This window comes from Sorex araneus, chromosome 5 (genome assembly GCF_027595985.1).
Source record: "Sorex araneus isolate mSorAra2 chromosome 5, mSorAra2.pri, whole genome shotgun sequence".
Taxonomy (NCBI): domain Eukaryota; kingdom Metazoa; phylum Chordata; class Mammalia; order Eulipotyphla; family Soricidae; genus Sorex; species Sorex araneus.
Genome location: NC_073306.1, coordinates 80,738,133 through 80,754,722, shown reverse-complemented (window position 1 = coordinate 80,754,722; position 16,590 = coordinate 80,738,133). Strand labels below are relative to the sequence as shown.

General features: G+C 41.8%; 1 protein-coding gene and 1 non-coding gene across 2 annotated transcripts in view; both read right to left on the bottom strand.

Moving 5' to 3' along the window:
- EPHX4 (epoxide hydrolase 4) overlaps positions 1-15,978 on the bottom strand; it is a 47,364-nt gene extending 31,386 nt beyond the window's left edge. The window contains exons 1-2 of the mRNA XM_055138510.1: positions 15,580-15,978; positions 13,377-13,462 (exon numbers count right to left, since the gene is read on the bottom strand). Coding sequence (XP_054994485.1) covers positions 13,377-13,462; positions 15,580-15,810 — 317 coding nt within the window. The 5' untranslated portion in view covers positions 15,811-15,978. The remainder of the gene's footprint in view (positions 1-13,376; positions 13,463-15,579) is intronic.
- Positions 8,274-8,438, bottom strand: LOC129405325 (U1 spliceosomal RNA). The gene has a single exon (XR_008630493.1). It is a non-coding gene; the product is annotated as a U1 spliceosomal RNA (small nuclear RNA).
- Positions 15,979-16,590: the final 612 nt, after the last annotated feature.

Sequence of the window (16,590 nt, the reverse complement as noted above, 5' to 3'; positions counted from 1 at the left end):
TAGGGATAGAATGAATCTTCCTTAAAGTAGTAATGGCCACCTGTCACAAACCCACAGCCAATACCATTCTCAGTGGTAAAAATCTAAAAACATTCCTTCTGAGATCAGGCACAAAAAAAAAATGTCCACTGTCTCCACTTTTACACAATACAGTGTTACAATTACTAGCAACAGAAATCAGGCAATAAAAAGAAATTAAAAAGATCCATATTAGGAAAGAAGAAATCAAACTATTACCATTTTCAGATGAAATAATACTATACACAGAAGGTCCTTAAGAGTACAAGAAACAGCTCTTAGAAACAATATACCAATACAGGAAAGCAGCAGGTTATAAAGTCAATACACAAAGTATTTTTCATTGCCATATACAAATAATAAATCAGTGGAAGAAGTGATAAAAAAAGACAATTCAAGACAATGTCCAAAAATATTAAATACCTAGGAATCAACTTAAGATTCAAAAGACCTGTACCATAAAAACTTTAAGTTATCTAATGAAAGAAATATAAAAGGACCTAAGGAAAATGAAAAAAATTCCAAATTCAATGATTGGAAAAATAAATATTGTCAAATTTATAATCCAACCTAAAGTGTTACATAGATTCAGTGAAATTCCCATCAGAATTACAATGACATTCTTCAATAACTTAGAACAGTCACTAATAAAGTTTTTCTAGAATCATAAAGCATCCACAATAGCCAAAGCCACACAGAAATAAATTAGAAATAAATTTTTACCTAACTTAAAACTATATTATAAAGCTATATTAATCAAAACATCACAGTACTAGATAAGGATTTTCTGACTAATGAGTTAAAAATTACAATACAAAAACAAAACACCAGACATAATGTCAACTAATTTTTGACTGGAGCTGGGTACAGGAAATGGATTAGAGATAATCTTTTGAACAAATGGTGTTGGGAAAATTAGATAGTTACATATTAAAAAAGAAGAAGAATTTGAGTCAATATCTCACACTTTACACAGATCAATTCAAAGTGGATCAAGGACCTTGAATTAACACAAATCAATAAAATACACTGTGGAAAATTAAAGAGTTTTTGCATAGCAAAAGAAATATGAGCTGAAACTAAAACAAATCCAGAGAAATTGAAGAAAATATTTGCACTCATGCACTCAACACATCACATAAAGAGTTTATACCCAACATATATAACACTCATAACGATCAACAACAAAAATCCAAAAACCCTCTCAAAAAATGGTGAATGAAAATGAACTAATATTTCCTTAAAGACAAAATATTCAATAGGCATATGAAAAAAAGTGTTCATCGTCGCTTATTATCAATAAAATTCAAATCAGATGACAAAGAGATATAATCTCACACCTGTGAGAATGGCATGTATCAAAAAGAGTAGAAACAACCTATATTAATGGAGATACGGTAAAAAAGGAACTCTCAGCTATTCTTAATAGGAATGTTCTTTGGTTCAACCTTTATGGAAAAAATTATGGAGGTTCCTCAAAAAATACGAATAAAGCTTCCACACAACCAGCAATTCCACTTCTTGGTATATCCCCAAGACACAAAATCTATACTTGGAAAGGACATATACACACCATTGATCATTTCAGCACTTAGTACAATAGCTAGGATATGGCATTAACCCAGGTGACCTATGACAGATGAGTGGATAATAAACTTATGGTATATTTACACAAATACTACGCAGCTGCAGAGAAGGATGAAATAATGCAATTCACTGCAACTTGGATGGAGCTGGAGGATATCATGTTAACTGAAGTAAGTCAGAAGAAAGACAAAATAACAAAATAACACCTATACAGAATGACATGATAAGGAAAAGAAGGTGTCAACATTGGGGAAATCTTTGACCGTGGATTACAGAAATGAAAAAACCAGGGAAGAAGAGAAATGGAAGGGGAAAGTAACATGAGGTAGACAGGAGATAAAAGGGGCAGAGGGTAGGGCATCAAACACATCAAGTGGTGTAGAGATGTGATATATGTACATATCTAGACCATAGAGCCATCAATACTGAATCATGTTTTCCAAATCACAATAATTAATCTTCAAAATGTGTCTGTTAAGGAAAAGCCGCCAGAGATAGATTGGCCTCTGGGCTGAAAACTCTGAGGCCTTCTTGGAGTCAGGGAAGGCAGATACCTCTCTCTTCCAGAGAGGCACCACAGCTGCCACACCTGACCTCCTCTGATCTATAAATGGTCCAGCTCCGTATTCCTACATTTCACAAATATTAACAGCCCAGTAGGAACACAGCAAAACTGATGGGGAAATTGCACAATCTCCACCAGGCTCACTGAGCAAAACAGTAACAAAAAAGGCTCAATCAGCACCAAGCAGCTCAGTGAATCTTCAATGACCTTAGTAACATTGTGAGACACAACAATGATCACAAATTGACTTTTATTGATCTATTTTCTGACAATTCCACTTGCTGTTTTGCTGTAACAAGCAATATGAAGTAAATTCGTTTATGCCTCCTTAGGCATAAATGGGCAGGCTTAATGGGTGAGTGGGAAAATGCGAACACTGGTGAAGGGAAGATCACACTGGTGGTGGGATTGGTGTTTGCTGAATGCCGGAATGCCTGAAACAACTGTATTCTGTACAACTTTGTAAATCATGGTGTTTAAAATTTTTTAAGCACCTGTTACCCAATAGGAGAGAGAGAGAGAGTAAAAGGGAATGTGCCTGCCACAGAGGCAGAGGGGAGATCGGGTGAGGGTGAGAGGAGGCATACTGGGAAAATTGGTGGTGGAGAATGGGCACTGGTGGAGGGATGGGTACTCAATCACTGTATGATTAAAACGTAATCATGAAAGTAAGTCTGTAATTGTATCTCACAGTGTTACATTTACATTTAAAAAAATAAATAATTATTCGCCTGTTAAAGAGTCATGCTGGGTGAGGAAAGGGAAGCTGAATACATTGGTAGAAAGAAGGTGACAGTGGTGACAGCACTGGTGTTTGGACATTGTATGTCTAAAAATCTAGTATGGAAACAATTGTAGTGTTTTTTTTGTTTTGCTTTTTGGTTCACACCCAGCAGTGCACAGGGGTTACTCCTAGCTTTGCACTCAGGACTTACTCCTGGCGGTGCTCGGGGGAATATATAGGATGCTGAGAATCTAACACGGGCTGGCCACGTGAAAGGCAAACGCACTATCCGCTGTACTATCACTCCAGCCCCCAATATTTTTATTTTTTAAAATATCTATTATGGGGACTAGAGTGATAGTGCAGTGGGAGGGTGTTTGCCTTTCGAGCTGTCGACTGGGATTTGATCCCTGACATCCCATATAGTCCTGAGCACTATCAGGAGTGATCCTTGAGTGCAGAGCCAGGAGTAACCCCTGAGCATCGCCAGATGTGGCCTCAAAACTAAAATGCACTGTAGCACTGTCATCCCATTTTTCACCGATTTGCTCGAGTGGGCACCAGTAATGTCTCCATTGTAAGACTTGTTGTTACTATTTTTGGCATATTGAACATGCTATGCTAGGCTCTGCCATGTGGGCGGAATACTCTCTGCAGCTTGCTGGGCTCTCCGAGAGGAATGGAGGAATTGAACCCAGGTCGGCTGTGTGCAAAGCAAATGCCCTACCCGCTGTGCTATCGCTCCAGCCCTGAAAAACTAAGATGAAATAAAATAAATAAAATAAAATAAAAGCCCTGAAAAACTAAGATGAAATAAAATAAAATAAAAATAAAATAAAATAAAATATAATGGCATGAATTCTTAGGGAAACAAGCCACCCCAGCACCTTCTCATTGGTTATTACCCTGTGTGCTTCTCTAGGTGAAAGAGGCTGGCATTTCAGCTGAACCCAAATATCCTTCTTTGGCTTCCTTTCTCACTTGATAATTCTCCTTCACACATGTTTCAGGAAGCTATCCTGACTTTTAGAGTGCTCAATATGCTCAATATGAACAGTAATTTTCCTGGCAAGAATCTTGCAGTTGTGTGCTTACAGCAATGCCAACAGCATGCTGGGTAACACCGGACGCCTCCAGTTTTGCCATGGGAACATTTGTGAGCCTTCCTTTGCAAACAGTGCCCATTCCCTTCATGTTTACAATATCACCGTTTTTGTAGACCTCTTTGTTTTCTGAAAGGTCTAGAGAACACATAGCAGGGGTCTCTTCTCTTTCCCTTTGTGTTGGCCATTCTGATGATTTACTGGAAGAAGGCAGTTCTGGCCAGAAAAAGCAGGGCTAGAGATTTAGTTCTGCCATAAAATGCATGTCTTGCACATATGAGATACTGGTTTGATCCCTGAAAGACCCTCCCATCACTACCACCAACATTTTTTTCACTCATGTTATCTATCACATGAAGCACAAGTTTTTTTATTCTTGCAGATAAAACCTCCAGGATTTGATTATTTGATTATTGGGTCATTCTTACAATATGCTAGGTACAGTTCTTCATTGTTCCTACATAACAATGTTGATCATCAAAAAAAGCTTTTTTAGTAGTATGATTATATCCACTTTATAGATGAAGAAAAAGATGCAGAGAGCTCTTAACTCATATGCCAAAATCATGAGAATTAGCAAAGAACAGAGCCAGGATTTAAATCCATGTAACTGGGCCTCTGAGTTTACAATCCGCTGCCTCTGTGGCACAAACTTTTGGGAAAATATTGGTATTATTACTGCTGTTATTTTGCTTTTATGGCTTTGTTCATATGATTTCCTTTGCTTTAAATACCATACCACTCAACTTTCCACCTACTCTCCAAATGCATTGTCCTTCAGCCCTCAGTGAACTCTTGTTCATGACGGCATTTATTCTAGGAGGCTTTCCAGGCCATCTCTCCTCCAGGCAGGCTGGTGGGCTCCTTCTATGCACTCATACCTGTAAGCAGACTCTGCAAGCACTGGACACTTATGATGTGCTGCTTTTGTATGTACTTCAACTTGATTGTGAGACCCCTGAATTGTCTGGTAGAGTGTGGAGCATACCAAAGTGCTCAATAAATATTTGTTAAATAAGTGAAACAAGGAGCTGGAGTGATAGCACAGTGGGCAGGGCATTTGCCTTGCACACAGCTGACCCAGGTTCGATTCTCAGCATCTCATGTGGTCCCCTGAGCACCGCCAGGAGTAATTCCTGAGTGCAGAGCCAGGAGTAACCCCTGTGCATCACCGGGTGTGACCCAAAAAGCCAAAATAAAAAGTGGAACAAAAGATAAATGAAAGAATAAAATCATAATATGCTATGAGTACCAGAACAATACATCTTTGCACCAGTTCAAGCCTTGAATCAGTATCAATTAAAATCCCCAATTCCTTTAGGAAATTTGCACTTGAATTCAAATTTTATTAAAATATACATTGTTACTTCTGCTATATGGAAAAAGGTAAATTAGTAATGTGAAAATAGATAAATAAAATACGCATATATTGATTTAATATTTTTTTGTTTTTTTTCTTTTGCTTTTTGAGTCACACGTCACACCTGGCAATGCACAGAGGTCACTCCTGGCTCTGCACTCAGGAATTACCCCTGGCGGTGCTCAGGGGACCATATGGGATGCTGGGAATCGAACCCGGATCGGCTGTGTGCATGGCAAATGCCCTACCCGCTGAGCTGCCACTCCAGCCCCTGTTTTAGTATCTGAAGTATCTGTGCCTTCATTACGATTAATTTGAAAGTTTAAGGTAGAAATTTGAATCCAACTAATGTGTATAATCCTACACTTAAAATTGTGTTAGAAATTATGTGACTGTCACCTGAATTTTGCATGTAGCCACACCCGGGACTGGAGCGATAGCACAGTGGGTAGGGCGTTTGCCTTGCATGTGGCTGACCTGGGTTGGAATCCTCCATCCCTCTCAGAGAGCCCGGCAAGCTACCGAGAGTATCCCACGCACACAGCAGAGCCTGGCAAGCTACCGCTGGTATATTCGATAAGCCAAAAACAGTAACAAGTCTCACAATGAAGATGTTACTGGTGTTCGATCGAGCAAATCAATGAACAATGGGACGACAGTGCGACAGTGCTACAGTGCAGAGCCACACCCAGAGATGCTCAGGAGTTAATCCTGGCTATGCACTCAAGAATCACCCCTGGCAGTGCACCTGGGACCATATGGGATGCCAGGATCAAACCCAGGTTTTAATATAGGTATATATTCCAGCAATATTTTTCAAATACAAAATATACCCATCGTGGAGACTAACACCCAAGGATAGTAGAGATAAAGACCTAGAGTATTGCCCCACGGCTTGGAAGCATGCTTCACATGCTGGGGGAAAAGGCAGCTCAAGAAGAGAAAGGACCACCAAGTAAAGGATGCTTGGAGGACCCTCTCGGAATGGGAGATGTGTGCTGAAAATAGACTACAGACTGAACATGATGGCCACTTAATACCTGCATTGCAGACCACAACATCCTAAAGGAGAGAGAGAGAGAGTAAAAGGGAATCTGCCTGCTACAGAGGCGGGGTGCGGAGGGGGATGGGGTGGTGGTGAGAGGGATGCTGGGAACATTGGTGGTAGAGAATGGTCATGGGTGTGGGGATGGGTACTTGATCATTGTATGGCTGAAATGTAAGCACGAAAGTTTATCAGTCTGTAACTGTATCTTATGGTGATTCATTAAATTTTTTAAAAAAAATTAAAAAGGAAAGGAAAGCAAGTACAAAATATATACCCATGGAATTATCTATAAAAGAAAAAAAAGGTAAAATAATTTTTCAGGAATTCTGGCGACTCCAAGAGACAGTAAAAGCAATAAATATAGCTAACACAACGACTAGTATATGCAAAACCTGATAAGGAATACTTCCTAAATAAATTAATGACTAAAAACTTCTGCCTCTGGCTTTATCTGAAAAGCATTTTGTAGTAGTACCATGCATATATGTTAGAAATCTGATTTTTCCAGCCTGAAGCAGCACAAATTTGCATTTCATGGACAACAACTATGTTTTGCATTATACTCTGAAATTATGTAAATCTGAAATTCAATTTTGGAGCTGTTTTTTCTAGGACAATAGTTCAGTGTATTTAAAATTTTAAAAAGACTTTTAAAAGTAGCAAAATGAATTTATCTAAAAGTAAAAAAAAAGAAATTATGTGACTGTAACACCTATTTCAAAAATTTAAAGTATCTTAAAAATTCACTTATTGCTATTATTAATAATGGAGTAATAATATATTAAACAATATATTAAACATCATTCTTTGCTCTGAACTATTATTCCTGATAGTTCTCAGGGGATCATATATGGCCCCTGGATCAAACCATGGTTGTAAGCCTCTGTATCCATGCAGATTTTTTTCCTGGTAACTTTAGATAATAGCAGAGAAGCAGAGAATACTTTTTTTTTTTTTAAAGCAAACACTTTTTTCTAGTTCCTATTCTTAACATAAGGAGGACTCCCATTTTACATGCGGCCATATTCCAATGGAGAATATCATTTCTCCTTCACATGCTCAGCTGTATGTACAAAGAACCCTCGCTTGCCTCAGTGCTTGAGTAATGACGAATGTGCTCCATACGGATGCTTATGATGATGACTCAAAGAAACTGCCTCCGTCAGCTCAAAACATTTTTAAAGGGATGCAAATTGAAGTGGGGAAAAACTAGGAGAGAAAATCTTTTTTTGGCAAATAGCTTTATCAGAGCTAATTTTGTTAAAAGTCTCAAAAATATGTATTTCTAATTTTATTATTTGTTTTTGGGCCACACCCATGCGTGCTCTGGAGATACTCCTGCTCGGCACTCAGGCATCACTACTGGTGGGGCTTAGAGGATCATATCTGGTACTGGTGTCAAACCCAGGTTGGCTGCATGCAAGACAAGCACCTAACTCTGTACTATCTCTATGGTCCCATAAGTGTGTATCTTGTTTGATGTCCATTGGGAAAGAACACCCAGTATTTTATAGCTTTTGTGTGACATCTAGTACTATTATCAAAGTCACTATTTCTCAAGCAGGAGAGATAGTACAGGTATTGAGGTATTTTCCTTACACTTGGTCAACCTTAGTTCGACTCCCAGCACCACATGTGGCATCCCTACACCCCCGGGGTGACCCTAGAGCAAGAGCCAGGATTAAACCCCGGGTAGGACTGAGCATGACCCAACCTTGTCCCTACAAAGGAACTATTTCTCAATAGCTCTTCTGAGATAATGATGATAAAGTTTTCTAATATATAGAATTCATATAGTGCTATTCTATTTAAAAAGCAGTTTTAGGGTTGGAGAAAGAGTACAGAGGCTAAGTTACTGTTTTTTTTTTCAGGAACGAGTGTGAACACAATCCCCTACTACCACAAAATATGCAGTCAAGTTTCCCAAATTTTGAGCAATCACAGGGGTCAACATACCCAGAGTGCAATGGATAGGCCTCACTCTGGGAAAACCACCTTTGGTGATCATGGTATCTCCCCTGCCAGGTAAGTATTAAGTAACTTTCCTTGCATGTGGTCAACTCTGGTTTGATCCCTGGCACCAAATATGATCCCCAAGCACTGCTAGGAGTGACCCCTGAACACAGCCAGGAGCATATATTGAGCTCCATCAAGTGTGGTCCAATACCTCCTCTCCCTCCCAACAAAAAGTTTTATACATTGCCAATTTATGGTCATTTTAAAAATTGTGTCAAATATTACTAGCCTATTTTGTCTACTTAAAAGCTTATCATGTCTCATTACATATTTATGCAAAACTTTATTAATAAATATATTTACATTTATGCCATGATTTCAAATGCCAGACATAAAGTTTTTGGGGTTTTTTTTTTTGCTTTTTGGGTCACACCCAGCGATGCACAGGGGTCACTCCTAGCTCTGCACTCAGGAATTACCCCTGGCGGTACTCAGGGGACCATATGGGATGCTGGGGATCGAACCCAGGTCGGCGGCGTGCAAGGCAAGCGCCCTACCTGCTGTGCTATCACTCCAGCACCCAGATATAAAGTTTTCTGACTTTTAACGAGGAGAGAAATCCGAGAGGAGGGAGGGGCTTTGGGAAAGAGAAAAAACAGGCTTGAAGAGGTTGAATTCAAATAGCTTCTCCTACCCTATAATTTGAGTCAACATTTTCTCGAAACGGAACACCTGGATGAAACAGACTAGTCTTCAGATGGATAATATAGTGGTGATTTGAGAGTAAGGAAAGGTCTGGTGCAGGGAATGACATACTCAGTGGGTTTTGCTTACCTACAATTTGCATATAGTTGCTTTAGGCCCGAATAATCAGGGATTATTTAATGAGCAGAAGGGACTTGTTCAGTGATCTGCATGTTTCTCCCAATTTATGCTCTTTGGAAGGAATATAACTCGTTTTCAAAACTAAACCATGGGGAATGGGAGGTGGAGCAACATTACAGTAGGTAGAGTGCCTGCCTTCTATGCAGCCAACCTGGGTTTGGTCTCCTGAGCACTACCAAGAATAATTCCTGAGTTCAGAGCCAGGAATAACCCCTGAGCACTGTTGCATGTGGCCTTAAAACAAAACAAAATAATAATTTAAAAAAATCACTGGTCTAGAGTTGTGTCTCCGTCTTAGAGCACATGTCTTGCAAATGTAAGGCTCTTATTTTTATCCTGGTATCTCCAAAACTAAACACTTAACTATTGCTTACAAAAACCAGATTTGTACTGGACACATCCAAGACTTGACTTTTGTGAAGCAAATCGAACTAGTATCCAAAAACCAGCGTGAGGACCTCTAGTCTAGTCATCTTGCTGCTGGAGATACAAAACATTTACAAAAATCACCAGGCATTTCTGTTTTTCAAAAGGGTTCTCAGGTAAATAGTTAGATAATGCTATGAATAATGAGCAAAAATTTCATACCACATAGAACATTCATATATGGTCTATATTAAATGGGTGTTGCAACCATTTTTCTAGTGTTTCTTAAAACAACTGTCTAGGTAGAAGAGTTTGTAGACTTATTTTGATCTTCATGTGATTGTTCCAAATATAAAGTAGTAAAATTTTAGGAGGCAGAGTGGCATGGACAAAAGTATTGGGGTTGATGTGAGATGTAGAAGGATAATAGCTTATAAAATGTTAATATTAAATATTTGGCACTGTTATTTACAATACTGTTAATGATAGAGTTGCATATGTATAAAGTTCCAAAACCACATCCACCATGAGAGTGTCTACTTTGCTCCACCAAAGCAAATGTTTCTTTTTTTAAAAGTTCAGTATCAACACCTCTCATTCTTATCATCTATATTATTTGTAATGTGATTTAAATTATTGGACTAAGGTCATCTTATATTTCTGGTTAATTTTTGATATATTCCTCAATGTTTCAAAGGGTTTAAAATTTGGGGCCAAAGAGACAGTTCATGTTAAGAGTACAATACCTTGCACGTGGTCACCCACAATCAATCCATAGTACCACAGGCCCTCAAGTATCGCTGTGTGCATCCCTGGAGGTCCTGAGCACACCAATAAGACCTACATAATCTCTGGCATTGGAGGGTCTGAGTAACATCACATCCTCAGGCCTGCACATCGAACCACTGGATCCCCAGAAGGGGTCCTCAGGTCCTCTGAGCATCACTTGGCAGGTCCTTCTCACAAAAAAGGTATGGACTTTTAAGGTTAAAAAGATTAAGGTTATTGAGGCAACAAGGCAGAAAATTTCGTCCTTGGAAATTCAAAAAATTAGGTGAACCTTACTTTCTGGTGCTGGCAATTTCAGAAGGCAGCTGGGAGGCTCAAGTGAGATTACACACTATAAATGCCACTTATGTTTGCAGGACTCTATGCCAGGCTGTTTTCACTTGGGGTGCCCTAAAGGGGGGGTGGGTTAGAACCCTCGCCACCCCAAAGGACCAAGCCCTAGCAGCCGACCTCCACTACCTAACCTCCGCCATGCTCCAGGCTGCTTTCTGGACCGTGCGACACATTATAAGACACTTCTATGTACACATACCTCTCAGAGAGCCCGGCAAGCTACCGAGAGTATCCCACTCAAACAGGCAGAGCCTGGCAAGCTACACGTGGCATATTCGATATGCCAAACACAGTAACAATAGGTCTCATTCCCCTGACCTTGAAAGAGCCTCCAATCATTGGGAAAGACGAGTAAGGAGAGGCTGCTAAAATCTCAGGGCTGGGAGGAATAGAGATGTTACTGGTGCCTGCTCGAGTAAATAGATGAACAACGGAATGACAGTGACAATAATTTTCCACTTATAAAAATAAAACTAATACTAAAAATTAAAAAATCTATATATACATACATAAGGGTGTGGACACATATAACACACACATATATTACATATAAGATAGTTGGAATAAACCAGGCACATAGTAAAAGCTCAATAAAAGCTAACTAGCATTATCATCAATCTGAAACAGGAAATCACTATGTGGCACATGGACTTCTACATGGAGTGAACAGAAATGAAGGAAGACAATAAAAATTCAGAATATTCACTGAGTTTACATAAAAGAACTCTCTCAGGTTTGAACTCTTTATCCTCATAACATCAACAAGGTTAGTTTAAGGAATTGTGCATGGTCCGACAACAAGTAGGTGGCTGAGGAAAAATAAATTCCCTGCCTCTATTATTCCAGGTAGATCTGACTAAGTCTTCAGAATAACATTTTACTGTGAGCCAGTCATGTCACAAACTTCCCTAAGAGAACCCATATAGATACATTCGAATGGGTTGTTTATTTGCCATTTAACTAAGTGGTCTCCGGATAGAAAGAGAGAGAAAAAAGTAACACTATATGACAGGCTTATAGTCATATATCAAGAGATTTCATATATCAAGAGATATTTAGACAAATATCCATGAGAGAAAAAAGTTACTCAGGAAGAGACCATCAGAGACTTTTGACTCTTAAAAAAGTCAATAAGGTAGATGGGATTTTTGCATTTTCCACTCCTCTTCAGTGTCTAATACTTTCCATTCTCAGTGCATTAACTTTGTCAGTGCATTGGTTAATAAGTCCCTTTCATTCATAAAATAGCAACTAAAGTGTACTAGGTTAATAACTTATTTCAGAACAAATAGATTAAAATCAGAACTTTGGATGACACAGTATCTTAAAAGCTCTAAAGGAGATTAAAGAAGGTGAAGAACATGTAAGGGTGGAAATTTAGGAGTTAAAAATGATATCAAGAGAGCAATTTAAGGACAGGACATTATGTCAGACCTTTGAAAAGATACCACATATGCTGCCTTTGAGCCAACTCAGAGACTCCCCCGCACCCCCTTCATCCATTTATTTGACTATGTGGCTCATGAATCATCTCAAGCTCAAAGCCCAATGCTATCGAAAAAAATCTGTTTTCCTGTTCAACACTTTGATATATACCACCTCCTTTAAAGATGTTCATTTTAAAAAGTTTAATCATGTGTTATTTTCATTTGCACTTAAAGGAGAATCAAACATTTTTGCCTAGGTAACTAGTGACTCTGTGTTCTAGGCTATATATTTTCTTTCTTTTTTGGTTTTTGGGCCACACCTGGTTCTGGAGCGATAGCATAGTGGGTAGGGTGTTTGCCTTGCACACGGACGATCCGGGGTTTGATTCCTCCATCCCTCTCGGAGAGCCCGGCAAGCTACCGAGAGTATCCTGCCCGCATGGCAGAGCCTGGCAAGCTACCCGTGGCATATTCGATATGCCAAAAACAGTAACAACAAGTCTCACAATGGAGACTTTACTGGTGTCCACTCAAGCAAATCGATGAACAATGGGACGACAGTACTATGGCAATGCTATGGACCACACCCGGTGATGTTCAGAGCCTACTCCTGGCTCTGTACAGACTCAGGAATCACTCCTGGAAGTGCTCAGGGAGACAATATGAGATGCCAAGGATAGAAACCTGGGTCGGCCACTTGCAAGGCAAATGCCCTACCCACTGTACTATCATTCTAAACTTTTATAGATTTTCTTTCTAATATGAAATATTTAGGTACTTCACTTCACTTGCCCTGCATTCATATGAGCTTATTGCTCTACGCATGGCAAACAGTTCACTTCCAGTTTCTTCTCTTGCTGCCTTTCCGTCACCCCAAATCTCATAAAAGATCTAAGGAACAGGCACTCTAGGCCTTTGATTTCTTACAAATCTCCTTTCCCCACCAAATATTCTCATTTGTGCATAACACACACCATAAAAGCTGTGCTGTTACTGAATATTTTAGAAATTGAAAACATGAAAAGATACTTCTTTTAATTCTCAAAATAGAATGAATATGGTAATAAACAGGTTTCTTTAGAAAAAAACAGTTCCTATGATTTAGAAACATATAGAAATGATAACTCTGCGTAGGGGGTATTAAAAGTTATCACCAGAAAATGGTACTGAAATAAGTCAAGACTTTAATGAAAAACAAATAGTTGGTAAGTTTACCAGAATTCTGGAAATCCATGTAGCAGCAACATAAGGGGTTTGCCTCTTTCCCCAGCAGCAACATAGTGAAATCTTAACCCCGAGTCCTACAGTAGAAAAAAGAGGGCACCGAATTTTAGTTATGTTTTGTATTGACTGTCAAAGTAGTACTTCAGTATCACCACTTAGTCTAATGATTTTTGTACCAGGAAATAAAATATTAATTTTTAAATTAAAAAACCCTCAAGATTTAGGATAATCTGACAGATTCATTTTGTTCACATTCCCCTCCTCGACCCCTCCCTTCTAGCATTTACAAAGTCCATATTAGGAGCTTTTGACACAATGTCACAATTTATGACTTTCATCTAACTGATGTGTCACATTTTATCTCATTTCAATTCTGCAGGACATGTAAATAATTCTGATTTGAATTTGTATTCCTGCCATGCTTCCTTCTAAGTCAAGTACTTTTCTCAGCTTGCCCGTCAAGAGCTATGCCATCAGTTATATAATTCACACCTCCATTCCTTATTTTTAGGTCTCTCCTTCCCACATTATTATTTTAAGTTGGGAGTTGCATGCACAGTTCTCCTGGCTGCCTGCTTCTCCCGTCATGCCTGTGTATCTCTAACAGCAGAATGCTTCCAGTGCTCAAGACTACATTCTGTGCATGAGAAGACAGTCCAAGGAAAAGAAAGAGAATGGGAATACAACAGGATACATCAGAAACAAAGCAAACTGAAACAAGGGAAATGGAGAAAATGCAAACAAGCAGAATATAAAAACAAAAACATAAAGTTGGTGGGGGAGACCCTGAGAATCAAAAGCAGAGAATGGGTTTTATATCCGGTAATTTAAGTAACTTAAATTTCAAGTGTGAAATCAATCTTAAAAGCTACCTAATTCAATTGCATCACCTTTGCATATTTAGAGAACAAGAGCTAAAGATATTAACATGCTTCTTCAAGGTGGAACCCCATCCTGTCCTACATCTTCAAGTTCTTCCCACTTCCCCGTTTCTTCAGGAACTCTTTTGGAGAGCAGAGTCAGGAGAAAGGCTTTCTACGGACTTCCAGGAAATTCATAACGATAACTTTTTCAGAATGGATAATTCATCAGGTTGGATGAAAATACCAAATCTGACTTTGCCCTCAAATACAGAACACCCTCCTAGAAATCCAGTTATCTCTTACTGGTGGTGAGCCTTAGAAGATGAAGTGTTGTGTATGCTGATTGGAATCAGTTTAAAAAATAATTCCTTGCATTTATTATGCGTCATGCACCAATCTAAGTTTTGTTTTTGCAAATATTAATTCGTTTAATTGCCATAACAAGGGCAGGCTGAATAAAGAAGTGCCCTTGGTCCTCTAGGTGCCAGGGCTGGCCAGTTTAGCCCCTTAGAAGAACCCTAGATACAAGGACATAAATGTCTCCTATGTAAGGCTAATTTGGAAAGGCCCTTGAGTTAGACTGCGGGGGGCACTACAAAGTCCACTCCCTTCCCCACAGGAGTCTCGGGAACGAGACTATCCGTGGGCTGTGAGGAGGCTTGGAGACACGCAGAGACATCGTAGGAGTCTGCATGTGAGGCTGACAGTTACTTCCCATCCTATTCTCTGGGTTTCTGATTCCTGAAGTCTCCTTCCTTCTCCCACAAACACTCCTTCCCCTCCCCCCCTCCCCGCGACTGTTGCACGTTGCTTAGGGGATCTACAGATGCTCCCCTCCGCAGATCTCAACACACCGATTCCCAGCGACTTACTCTGTTTACTCTCAGCCGCTCGAATTTGATGGAGAACCGGCCTCCTGAGACAGCGGGGCGCCGCCAGGAAGAATTCCCTACAGCTAACTGATGCCTAAAAGGCACCACGGTGAACGGGAGACAGTTTCCACTAGACGATGGGATTACTCGGCAGGGCTTGGGGGGCGGAGGGGGGCTTGAGGGGGTGGGGATGAGGACGGGATAGAGGAAATCGCGCGCACACGCACACACGCGCGCAGACACACACACACACACACACACACACAGGCACGCACGCACGCACAGTCCCGACCCTGAGCCCACCGCGCGCCGCCCCCTCTGGCCTCTGCCCACCGCGCGCCCTCTGTGCCCCGGGAACTCTAGGGGACGCCGGGCCGGGGAAAGAGCAGCCCGGCGCCCCGCGCTCCCCGGGTCACGTCGCCTCCCTCCCAGCACAGCCCAGCCCGCGCCGGCCTTCACCTTGATCCGCACGTAGCAGTGGGTGCCCAGCGAGGGGTCGTTCAAGCAGGCGGGGGGCTGCTCCCGGGCGGCCCGCCGGAAGGTCTGCGCGGGTCCCTTGCCGATGCTCCACAAAAGTTTGAGCAGGTAGACGGAGGCGCAGAGCCCGCAGTAGCTGTAGACCAGGCACCAGAAGAGCAGGGAGCGGATCGCGACCATCAGGCGGGGCAGGCAGCCCCGCAAGCGCGCCATCGGGCGGCGGCGGCGGCGGCGGCGGCTCGGGGCCCGCTGCCCTTCGCGAGGCGCGGGGAGCCGCGGCCGCCCCTCCCGCTGCGGAGCCGGGCCTCGAGCGCCGCGGTGCGTCAGGCCCGCTCGTCGCGCGCCTCCCCCGGAGTCCCGCGTCGCTGCCGCCGCCGCCGCCGCGGGCTCCAGCACACTCGCCCCGCAGCCGGGCGACGCCGGACGCCCCCTCGGCCCCCCTCCGCCCCGCACCACCACCACCACCACCACCACGCGCCGCCTGGTTCAGCCAAGGCTGGGCCAAACTGGAGAGCGCCTTCCTGCTCCGCGAGCGCAAATGCGTTTCCAAATCGGCCGGTGGCGCCGCCGGGGCAAACGCAGGCGGGACTCGGCGCGAGCGACCCACGTGCCAACCACGGAGGAAGCGTGGGGTTCAGATTCTCCCACCGCCCCGTGGAACTGTTGAGGCGTCGGTGGACCTTTTTGCGGATCATGGGATTGCGGGGTGCGGGGAGAGGCGGCAGGGAGTCATGTCCTTCCTGCGTGATGGACTTGCTCGCTTGACTCCCACTCATCTGCAGAGCGGACTTGGCATTCTCCGACTGCTTCATTCAGCCTCTTAGCACTGTCGTCCTAGTCTTCTCTGCTTCCGAAGCCTGTCTTCCTAAGTTGTTCCTCCCCGTGACACTCAAGGACAAACATTCATGCAGTGTGCGGTATTTTTCCTGCCTTCTTTCACTTAGTGTAATGAATGTGAGATTCAGCTCTTTGTTCTGCCGTATTGGTTCCTTT